The sequence below is a fragment of the Neoarius graeffei genome, chromosome 28 (assembly GCF_027579695.1).
Source record: "Neoarius graeffei isolate fNeoGra1 chromosome 28, fNeoGra1.pri, whole genome shotgun sequence".
Classification (NCBI taxonomy): domain Eukaryota; kingdom Metazoa; phylum Chordata; class Actinopteri; order Siluriformes; family Ariidae; genus Neoarius; species Neoarius graeffei.
The window spans coordinates 19491368-19503771 of NC_083596.1; the positions used below are offsets into that span (position 1 = coordinate 19491368).

A 12404-nucleotide genomic window follows, 5' to 3' on the forward strand; every position below is an offset into this window, starting at 1 on the left:
AAAGAAAAATGGTGGAAAAAAAGGATATTTCAGTTCAAAAAGCAATGCACGCATCAATCAATGAACATTCCCCAGTTTGTACATGGATGTGTATGTGTGTGTGTGAGAGAGAGAGAGAGAGAGAGAGAGAGAGAGGGGATTGCTTCTTGCATCCTGAAGACTTTCCCATGGTGGAAAACTCGATCATACTGATTTAGGCATGAATCAAATCATATGGAATCAGATTCATAGTGAACTGAAGTGCATCAAGTTGTTACTTATATAACTATCTTTTGTTTTTTTTAACCACATCATGATATTTTGCATATGATGCCTGAATATCTGAAAGAGGGCGATTCACTCGCCTAATTTCACCAGTAAATAGGATATTTTTCTTTCATTGACAGAATTTAGGAGGCTACTTACATTACGTTGGAGGTGGGCAAAGTACCCAACTTCATTACTCAAGTCAAAGTACAGATCCCACTGGTCAAATGTTACTCCGATACAAGTGAAAATTGTCCAGTCAAATTTTTGCGAAAGTTAAAGTACTGAAGTACTTCTCATCTCATCTCATTATCTCTATCCGCTTTATCCTGTTCTACAGGGTCGCAGGCAAGCTGGAGCCTATCCCAGCTGACTACGGGCGAAAGGCAAGTCGGCAGGTCATCACAGGGCTGACACATAGACACAGACAACCATTCACACTCACATTCACACCTACGCTCAATTTAGAGTCACCAGTTAACCTAACCTGCATGTCTTTGGACTGTGGGGGAAACCGGAGCACCCGGAGGAAACCCACGCGGGCACGGGGAGAACATGCAAACTCCACACAGAAAGGCCCTCGCCGGCCACGGGGCTCGAACCCGGACCTTCTTACTGTGAGGAGACAGCGCTAACCACTACACCACCATGCCGCCTACTGAAGTACTTGCTTTTAAAAATACTTAAGTATTAAAAGCAGGGCTTTGAACCGGTTCAAGGAACAAAAACGAAAACCGGGAACTTTTTCCATTTCACATGGAACAGAAACGAAACCAGAAACTTTATTATTTTTTATGTTCCGGAACAGAAACGCTGATTAAAAATAATGGTAACCGGTTAATACTGGTTTTTATTTCGTTCCTCAAAGTTTCCGTAGTCTACAAATAAAAAAGTCATTCTTCTCCTGCGCAAGTTTCTATGACCCGCTGGGGTTCACTTCCTGTGTGACGTTCGCTGACTGAATGGAGAGAGCGGGAAGGTGGACTGCTATCACTTCTCCATGTGATAATAAGTGAGTAAGTGCATTACTGAGTGTCTGAGCAAAGAAGAGCCTGAACGATGCAACCTCCCTATTGGCTGTTTGTAAAAATGTATCAATTGTTGCCCTTCCCACGGGAATCATCGCGGACTCGAGAGACGAGACCTGACGAGTTAGTTCATTGGTAGCAGAACAAAATGTCTGGACACAAATCGGGTTTTCAGAAAAGGAAAGAAAATAAACGGAGGGTCGAAAATACAAAAAAGGAGGCAGAAAATGCAAAACGAGTTTTAAGGTAGGACAAATGGTTACTTTTTAAGGCAGCCCGCCGTGGCTTATTTATTATAGCCCATTTAGTTAAAATAGTTGATATAAAATGTTTATAGTTATAGTTGTCCTGATTTAGACTGTTGTTTTTTTGTTTTTTTTTGGGGGGGGGGGGGGGGTTGCGCGATGTTGCACCCGGGTCCAGATTAGGGCAGAACCGGCCCTGGCTACATTTCAGGTGTAGTGTGTTTTATGTATGTATGTACTTGCATAGATGTGTACTTGGTCTTCCAATATGGCGCCTAACAAAATCTCGCGGCGCGGTGACGTCATGCGGCAGCCCTCTATAGGGCCTGACTAGCCTTTGGTAACACACTAAACGAATTCTCTTTCATTTTTGGCACTTTTTCTGTTTGTGTAGATGGGAAGACATACTGAGAATCCAAATCGCCAACATTTGAAATAATAATTGTTTTGAATTATTTCTTGTCTTATTTAATGAAGGTTGTAATAGAATTAGCCTACTTTTGGCTTAAGCTGGATGAGACAGAGACATAATTTTATAGCCATTTGTTAAACAGCTGACAGGGAACGTAATTAACCGTTCCGGGAACGAAATTTTTTTGTTCTAACCGGTTCGGGAACGTTTATTTAATGGTGGAACCCAAAACTGGAAACGTTAAAATTCCGTTTCTGTTTGGAACGAACCAATAGGAAAAAAATTCTGGTTCAAAGCCCTGATTAAAAGTACATTTTCTGTCAACACATCGTTGTATTATTGCCACAACGCTTACAAAACCTAATGCCGTTACCAAAGACAGAAATGTGAATTCACAAAACAAACACATGCTGTGCATCATGGTGGTTTAATGTTAAGCTAGCTAGTCAGTGAAACTCCACCTGACATGCTAGCAAACTCTTTTCAAACTCGAAATCATATTGGGTAGCTAACGCTACTAGAAAAGAAAGATTTCTACATTCTGTTTATTTGGCAAAGATTATGCTGAAACAGATTTCTGAAAGGACTTCAGATAAGTTAACGTTATTCATGTTAACGTAACTCCGTTTTTACATGTTAACTAACAGTATCCAAGTTAACTAGCTATGAGTTAACGTTAGCCGTGGACAAGGCGACGGCAACTTGGTGGGCAAATCCATAGAAAGTCATTTGACTAACCAGACTGCATAGCTATTGCAGCGTTATCGCTAGCTCTAAAAGCACAGACAACTTCACTGCAAGCTTTCTCTTGGATTAAAACGTTTATATACCTCAATATGCTTCTGCAAGTCAGACGGCGAGTTTTTGTAGGCCGTGATGTGGTTCGTTTTAGCCAAACAAAGCAAACATTTAAAACGAAATGACTCTCTAATCCTTTCAGAAAACTGAAACATGGGTTCTAGGTAAAGCCATGAGTGTGTGCGTTCCCCAGAAGAACCGCCTCCTTCCATTCCGCCATCAACTGATCATGTTAAATAACGCTGCTGAGAAATCACTGAACTTGATTTTATAGTTCATGGACGTGACGTGACGTGACCCTCGTGATTACTGATTGTTTTTTTCGCAGGTGACACTGAGAAAGCCAATCGCGTTTTAGAAAAGAAAAGAAAAAACATCCACTTTCAAAGCTGCTTCCTAGTAACGAGGACCTTGACAGAAATGTAGTGGAGTAAAAAGTACGATATTTGTCTTTCAAATGTAATGAAGTTAAAGTCAGAAGTTCCCCCCCCCCCAAAAAAAAAAACACTCAAGTAAAGTACAGATACTCAAAAAAATGCACTTAAGTACAGTACTCAAGTAAATGTACTTCGTTACTGTCCACCTCTGCATTACATCATACAGTACCAGGTAGGTAGAGAGGAAACATCAGTATGGAGGTTGATTGCCTTCATAACACTTTGTACATACTGTAATGACATCATCAGCTAACTAAAGTGAGTCTCTAATATGGAGTTTTATTGTATACGTTATATCGAAAACTCTCTAATACGGACACTGGAGACAGACACGCCCAGCTACAGCATGGTGACCTTACGCGGCTGTCATGCTCTCACTGTAAAATGTGACAGAGCTTGCGTATAAACATGGTGACCTTTTAAACAGAGACTGTGGTGTGTGTGTGTGGAGACAAGAAGCAAGTGTGCAGTATAAAACACTACGGAGTTTATCACTAAATCTGCAGTGCAGTGGATATAGCCGGTTTCATTAGTATGGATGACGTGACGCTGAGCTAGCCACTGGAATTTTCTAGAACAGATCCAAACTCTTAACTGCTAGCAGTCAGCACAAAGTAGATTACAAGCCCAAAGGCAGTATTGATGCCTCCCTACATATCAGAGGCTGATCTATGAAAATGCGCAGTGATGCACAACTCCGCTCACAACTAGATGCCACTGACTGCACTGCGAGACTAGTGCATACATACAGAAGAGATCCTGACTGCTAACGCTAGTCACAAGACTGCTCAGGGGCTCAGGGGGGAGGGGGGGTGTCTTATACCCTGTCCACACTAGGGATTTTGTACCGATACGATACTACTTTCGTACCGCAACACCTGTCCACACTTAGTCTGGTTAACACCAGACCATATCACAAGTGAAATATGGTCTGGAATCCACCTATTGAATTTCTCGTAGGGGAGGTGTGGTTTACGATTGTCAACGGCCGTTTATTGGACGTTGCGAACGTCTATCATTTGGCATATACGTAGCCCATGGCCAATCATGGCAGTTGTACCCGGTGACATAGTTAGAGCGACTAAGAAAGACTGAAACGCCAAACGCTGTTCTTTTTTTTAAAACAAACTTTCGCTCTAAACTATTCAGAACAGTGTCTAAAGCTTGATCGAAAGTTTGGTTCGTATCGCTCGCTGCCATGTTAAATGTGATCCGTAAACAGTCCCAAATAAACTACAAGCTTCCGTTTGTCGAGTAGTACGCGTCACCGTCTTTCCACCCCTCCCCACTCTCTGATTGGCTCCCTAACTCAGGCGAGCCTTTAGACCATAGTTTCCATGCTGTCTTTTCAGATCGGAACGATTGTGCAAAGCAGCATGGGATTTCCCAGGCTAGTCCACACTAGCAACTATACCGGTACTGTAGCGGTATAACTGTATCGGTACGAAACCCACAAATGTATGGGTTTCGTACCGGTACAGTATCGGTACTGTGGCGCTTCGCTGTAGTGTGGACAGATGAAGCAGTTCTGTATCGATACAAATATAATGCGCATGCGTAATGAACCTGTGGCAGCGGGGGCGTGGTCAAGCGTCAGTCTGTGACCGGAGGGCAGAGTCAGGGAAGGTAAGTGGCAGAATCACTGCACCTGATGTTAATTAATGTGGTTGTGTGTCTTCCCTAGTGACCACGCCCTATTTAAGGAGAGAGAGCGAGAGCAGAGGGAGCTCTCTCCCCAACCAGACGACTAATGTGTGTCTGAGTGTCTGGGAGAGTGTACGCTGAAAAGTGTCACAATAAAAAAGAGAGTTTTGTGAACTCAGTTCTGGCCTGCCGTCCTTCTGTACTCCACCCACCCTTACGAACTGTCACAGTGGTGCCGAAACCCGGGACGAGCACAGAAGGACGGCAGGCCAGAACTGAGTTCACAAAACTCTTTTTTTTTTTTTTTTTTTTATTGTGACACTTTTCAGCGTACACTCTCCCAGACACTCAGACACACATTAGTCGTCTGGTTGGGGAGAGAGCTCCCTCTGCTCTCGCTCTCTCTCCTTAAACCAGTGTGCACCACTGTGACAGTTCGTAAGGGTGGGTGGAGTACAGAAGGACGGCAGGCCAGAACTGAGTTCACAAAACTCTTTTTTTATTGTGACACTTTTCAGCGTACACTCTCCCAGACACTCAGACACACATTAGTCGTCTGGTTGGGGAGAGAGCTCCCTCTGCTCTCGCTCTCTCTCCTTAAATAGGGCGCGGTCACTGGGGAAGACTCACAAACACATTAATTAACATCAGGTGCAGTGATTCTGCCACTTACCTTCCCTGACTCCGCCCTCCGGTCACTGACCGACGCTTGACCATGCCCCTGCTGCCACAGAACCATTCCTACTTCTTCCGGGTTATTCATACAATACAATACGCACGTGCTTTCCAGCTGTAAATAAAACGTCAAAATGGCTCAAAACGACCGTGGAGCTACATGGAGCAAAGACGAAGTTATGTGTTTGCTGGAGCTTTGGGGAGACGAGCGATGCCAGGAACAGTTGAGGGGTACACGTCGAAATATAGACGTGTGCAAACAACTGTCGAGTGATCTCCGCCGCTTCATGGGCTAAGATGCGGCTGGTCGCACTCCGGAGCAGTACCGATCGAAAATAAAAGTGTTGAAATACAGACTGTACATTGACAACAAAAAGCACACACACGTCGTTTCATCCGCCATATTCTCGGAAGGAAGTTACTCGGTAACCACGGAAACATTTCGCGTACGCGCATTTCAACTACTGTGAAAGAAAACCGCAAATATTTCTCGCTAGTGTGGACAGATGCATTAAACTGTACCGGTATACTTTGTATCGATACAGTTATACCACTATCGTACCGGTATATATGTGAACACAGCTTTAGATAATGTTTTCATTGTTTGAGTATTTTGAGCACAGCACAGACTTGTGTGTTGTAGACTTGAGTTTGTGTGTTCGTTTTATATTTTAGTGAAACGTTTCCAAAATCTCTGTTAGCCTGTCGTATTCATCAGCGTCATTTTTGTGGTTGAGCTTTAGCGGGCTGTAGTTCATAGTCTACACCAGGGGTATTCAATTAAAAGTCACTGAGGTCCAGTTATTAAATTTTGTCCAAGTAGAAGGTCCGAACCGAAGTCCAGCTTGTGTCTTATAGCCTTCCCCTATGTCCACATTTTCATATGGTTTCAACAATATTTATTGTTCATTTCCAATGCAGGAAATGAACTGAGTGCACAACTATCTCTTTTACCATAAATAAAAGTCGTCCCAGGAGAATAAATTCAAGGCCTTTATTTCAGATTAAAGAAAACAGAAACCTCAGAATAAAATAAATAAAAAAGTGCAAACAGAGTGGAATAACTCCTTTTCTCTTAAATTAAAGCGGTCCCAACCTGAAGAATTGAAGGCCTACACTTCAAGTAAAAAAGTCAACTCAGAAAACATTAACTAAAAAGTGCAAACAGAGCACTGACTTAACATTTTCTCTCCTTTGTTCTTAAAATAAGGAGGTCCCAGCCTAAAAAAATGAGGGCCTACTTTTCAAGAAAAAAAAGTCCACATCTTCAGAAAACAAGTGGCTTTTTTGGGGGGAAATGCAAACAACATTTTTCTTTGAACTTTTCTCTTTTAATTCTTCTTTTACTCTTCTTAATGAGAAAAACGGGCATGTGGCTGACCTGCCAGTAATTTAAATCTTGGTTGGAGTGCCATTCTCATGCAGATATGTAGGTGTTCATTGTTGAGCCTAGAACGGTACTTGGTTTTGACAATGTTCATAGTGGAAAAAGCTGACTCACAGCTGTAAGTCGATCCAAACATAGTCAAGGTGTGCAGTGCTACTTTGGTTAGACCAGGGAACACACGCCAATGTGTTTATGTTGCCCCAAAATCCACGCTACTTTTAAAGTGCTGATGACACGAACATGACTCTATGCAATTTCTTAAATAAACTACACAACACGGCACACGTTAGATTTCTGTTATAATTACATGAAAAGAAGCTGTTGTTACGCGAATATCCAACTTTTAATTGCACAGCGCAAGAAAACTGGGTCCGTGGCTCGCGGCCATGTTGTGACGTCAGCGGAAGAACACGCTGCGGTTCACTGGCTGTTCTACTCTGGTTCTACTCAATGGAAATGGCGCGTGAAAACGCCGGTGAACTCTCTAGTGCTAGCTCTTCCTCTTCTGGGAGTCTAGAATTGTGTTGATCTCTTCCGAATAGAATCTATGATAGCCTACCCTCTTTACCCTTTGCCTCTCGTTGCTAGGCGGCAGTTACATGAAAGCCGCAAGCTTTCACAAGCAAATACATGACTGATATCACGCCGACTTTATGATTACATTTATGATTATCATGTAGAATCTATAGCTCTATGTACCTTTATCTTATGTCGTTTCACAACACATGTTCTGACAGGAGGACTGTCTTTGGATCCGGCATAGCTACGAGTAGACCCCCTCCGGAATACTGGCAGTGTTGCCAGATTGGGAGGTTTCCCGCCCAGTTGGGCAGTTTCAAGTGCATTTTGGTGGGTATCTGGCAACAGATACTGCTGACATTTTCCAGCCCAAAATATGTTCAAAACCCACCAAAATGCACTTGAAACCGCCCAACTGGGCGGGAAACCTCCCAATCTGGCAACACTGTGTAGGCACTGCTGATGGTAGTAACACACGTTTGTGCTGAACTGCACACCCAAGAGATTCTTTTCAGCTGGGAAGGGTGTCAAAACAATCCAAATCGAAGTGTTCAGAGCACAGGACGGATGTTGGTGAGGGCTCCCACTTGTCACGAGTGCACCTGACTTGCTTCACCCACTTCGCATGCAGCTCGGGATCTCTGGGAAACTTGAATAAACTTACCCCATCCTTGTGGGTTTTGGAGCAAAAGCCGGCAACACAACACGAAGGCATAATAACTATATAATGTATAATAAAAATACTAATAATGATAAACTGAACACCTGTCGCATCAACAACAAACTGGTAAGTTAGGAGGAAGGTTCTTTCGCTGACGTCATATAGCTCCTCCTCCTCCTTCGTCTCCTGGGTGCTGCAGCCCCGTCAAATTTGCCCAAATAGCCGCGTTTTTTTATCATACCTTGTAAAATAGGCGCCTTCGTGAATTAATATATGGATCATCGGGAATTACTTTTTATGTTATAAAACATCGCCAAAGATGTCAAAAACGTGTCATCAGCACTTTAAGGAACATTCGTTTGCACGTTGCTGGGCTGTAAATGTTTGTGTGATGAGTCGGGTAGACCTGTCATACTGTGCTTGCAGTTGGGTTATTTTGCGGGCCCTCAGCTCGGACTTCAGGGGATAACTTTGCTCAAAAGAGCTGTGCTTTGTTTCGTAGCGGCGCTTCACGTTGCCGCTTTTAATTAATGCCACGTTTTCGGAGCATATGAGGCACGCTGGTTTTGAACTGCTCGCTGGAAGAATGAACATGTATTTCTCCGTCCATTCATCTTTAAAACAACGATTTTCCTTGTCTACTTTCCGCCGCCTTTTGGAGCAAGCCATGTTGTCTCGGTCGGTTGTCTCTTAACTTAACTCTCTTCCTCTCTGCTTGTTGCTCTGCTGTGGCGTGCTGGGTAAACTAACGATTTTTTTGGCTCAACTGAGTGAAGCTATTGTCGTATTAACTGGAGTAGCAGCGCCCACTGTCAATAGCCACGACTGTACAAAATAATGCTTCATGAAAATTACTTAATCTCGTGAATTTACCATTGGTCACGGGTCCGGACAGAACCATCACTGGGTCTGGATCCGGACCGAGGTCCGCCATTTGGTGAAGGCTATTTACTCTGAAGGCTATTATATAGTCTTATATATTATACAGTACTGTGCAGAAATCTTAGGCATAAATAATGACCTCTTTCTACTTAAAAGAAAATTCAACATTTGGTGTGATGACACTTTGCTTTTTTTCTTCTTTTAAAATACTTTGAAATACTTTTTTGGAAAACTAAAATGTTTTTTTTTTTTACTGACTCAATAATGCAGAAGTGACAGAATAAATATTTATGGGCTCCTGAGTGGTGCAACAGAAAAGCATTCATCCTGTCATCTGGAGATCGCCAGGTTGAATACTAATGATGCCACAACCATCCATGACTGAGGGCTCTGTACGATCAGGGAGGGACAGGTGACGTACTCTTTCTCCCCGGGCAATTACAGCGACACTAGCTCATGCATACAGAAGTGGAAGGATAGCGCTTTCCTCAGAGTGCGTTACGCCACCCTCCTAATAGTGCACAAGCCACAAATGATACTGCTGAAATGATTATGAAACGATGCAGTCGGCTGGCTTCACATGCCTCAGAGGAAGCCCTCTGCCCTCCCTGGTTGGTAGCGGTCATGTGATCTTCGTGCCACCATGTAATGTTTTTTATGTTATATGGACACATCCAAGTTAATCCAAAGAATTTTGAACCGGTTCACCATTTTGACAACGCACGTCAAGTCAGTGGGAAAACACTAGGAGTGACGTCATTGGAGTGAAATATCAGGAATTATTATACATACAGGACACTCTTTCGATGGAATATATATATGTTATTTACCAGCTGGGAGGTCCGTATCGTGAAATACCGTGACCGAGGTCTTGAAAGTACTGAGCGAGGCCCCTCTGGGCCGAGGTCAGTATTCAAGGCCGAGGTGACAGTATTTCAGCATACGAACCGACTTTAAGCCGATAAATAATATATATATTTTTTTTTCTTTACTAAATTCTAACAGAAAACGAGAGCGCCCGAAAGGGAAAACCGAGCTGAGCCGCCATTTTGAATCCTCATTCACGGCTGTAATGCAAATGGCTTCCTCCTCAGTATAGAAGTGCACTTCCATGGCAGGAAAAAAACTACATTTTGCCGCCTATGTAGTCCTCTATTTATACAAAATTGAGTCATTCAGGATTCAGCCATGTTTTTGTTCAGCGTTAGCAAGTTAGAGGTTTTTAGCTTTCTACTGAAATGTTTTCTTTTATTTCTTCTTCCTCAGGGTAGTAAAACTCGCTTTCGCTGTGAACACTGTCATTATCGCTATCCATGCTGTAAAATTAATGCTATTCTCCTGAGAAATGCTGGCAAAAATTTATAAGATTTTTGATAATCTTATAAATAAATCTCATTATCTCTAGCCGCTTTATCCTGTTCTACAGGGTCGCAGGCAAGCTGGAGCCTATCCCAGCTGACTACGTGCGAAAGGCGGGGTACACCCTGGACAAGTCGCCAGGTCATCACAGGGCTGACACATAGACACAGACAACCATTCACACTCACATTCACACCTACGGTCAATTTAGAGTCACCAGTTAACCTAACCTGCATGTCTTTGGACTGTGGGGGAAACCGGAGCACCCGGAGGAAACCCACGCGGACACGGGGAGAACATGCAAACTCCGCACAGAAAGGCCCTCGCCGGCCACGGGGCTCGAACCCGGACCTTCTTGCTGTGAGGCGACAGCGCTAACCACTAGACCACCATGCCGCCCCTTATAAATAAATCTTATTAAAAAAAAGATAAATGTTGACAAAAAAATGCAACTATGTTTGTTGCTGTTGTGAACGAGCGAGTCGCCAGAGGTCCGTAACCGGGGTCCGTACCGTAGGATACGGACCCATTCACCAGCCAATCAGAGCGCAGGATTTGGACCGCGAAAAAAAATAACATTTATTTTTTTCGCGGTCCGGTTTCCATCAAATCCTGCGCTCTGATTGGCTGGCGAGCAGGTCCGTATCCTATGATACAGACGCCCGTTACGGACCTCTGGCGACTCGCTCGTTCACAACAACAAACATAGTAGCATTTTTTGTCAACATTTATCTTTTTTTATCAGATTTATTTATAAGATTATCAAAAATCTTATAAATTTTTGCCAGCATTTCTCAGGAGAATAGCATTAATTTTACAGCATGGATAGCGATAACGACAGTGTTCACAGCGAAAGCGAGTTTTACTACCCTGAGGAAGAAGAAATAAAAGAAAACATTTCAGTAGAAAGCTAAAAACCTCTAACTGTTGCTAACACCGAGCAAAAACATTGCTGAATCCTGAATGACTCAATTTTGTATAAATAGGGGACTACATAGGCGGCAAAATGTATTTTTTTTTCCTGCCATGGAAGTGCACTTGTATACCGAGGAGGAATCCATTTGCATTACAGCGGTGAATGAGCCTTTCCAAGATTAGGCGATGACGGTGTTTTGCTATAATAGGGACATTAATACACAGCCAATGTGTTTACCTTTCCGCTGAAGCTCTTGCGGTTGTCAGACAGAGTCTCTGGGGCCATGAAAGCCGGCGTCCCTGCTGTGCTCGACAGCAAGGCATCGTTACCCTCAAACTGGTTACTGACACCAAAATCAGCAATCTTGACATGGCCATCATCTCCAAGCAACAGATTCGACGGCTTGATGTCCCGGTGGACGATCTTCTGATAGTGCACTGAGGAAGAGAGGAAAGTCAGAGAAAACGGACACTTATAGATTTGTTTTTGATGCAATGTATAATTAGATAAGAAATAATTGACAAAATAATCATTAGAAAATAACGTTAAGTGTTGTACAACATGGGTAAGCTATGGTTTCTGCAGAAGATACATTCAATGATTCGGAGAGGCAGCTGAGAGGTCAAAGGAGTCAACAACCCATTCGCATGAGCACACGTTAGAGCTGATTGGATGAGTAATGAAGTCATGTTTAAAGTGGGCAATCAAAAAACAGCTGATGGCAGATCAGCCTAGTGTCCTTCAGCAAAATGTTACTTGTGTTGGTTGCTGATTAAGGCTACATCCACACGACAACGAGATTGTTTTTTTTAAATATCGCGTCCACATGGGCAACAGATCAGTAAAATTTCAGGTTCATATGGCAACGCAGCGCTTGCTGAAAACGATGCAATATACATAACACACCACTACGTGCGCTGTAAGACGGTCCCATCGGAGACACCAGAACAATAGAAGTAGTAGACGCATGCGCATAAACCCCTTCTTCTGTAGCATCAGCCACATAAAGTTTTGATTATTAATCAGTAGCGTAAAACGAAAGACGCGGAAAGAGGAATGAATGGGGGTAGATGGAAGCCGGTACGCCAACATTCTGATATCCTCCAGAATTCTTTAATGGTCCGGAATAAATTGAATGCTACACTTTGATGGATTACTTTGTTCTTCTACGCCCTTTTTGAGGAATGTATTGTCG

General features: G+C 43.1%; 1 protein-coding gene across 5 annotated transcripts in view; it reads right to left on the minus strand.

The window, feature by feature from the left end:
- The window catches only part of camkk1a (calcium/calmodulin-dependent protein kinase kinase 1, alpha a), a 314395-nt gene that overhangs the window by 60505 nt on the left and 241486 nt on the right, over positions 1-12404 (minus strand). For all 5 annotated transcript variants that reach the window (XM_060912105.1, XM_060912109.1, XM_060912106.1 and 2 more), the window contains one exon: positions 11447-11646. In XM_060912105.1, coding sequence (XP_060768088.1) covers positions 11447-11646 — 200 coding nt within the window. The remainder of the gene's footprint in view (positions 1-11446; positions 11647-12404) is intronic.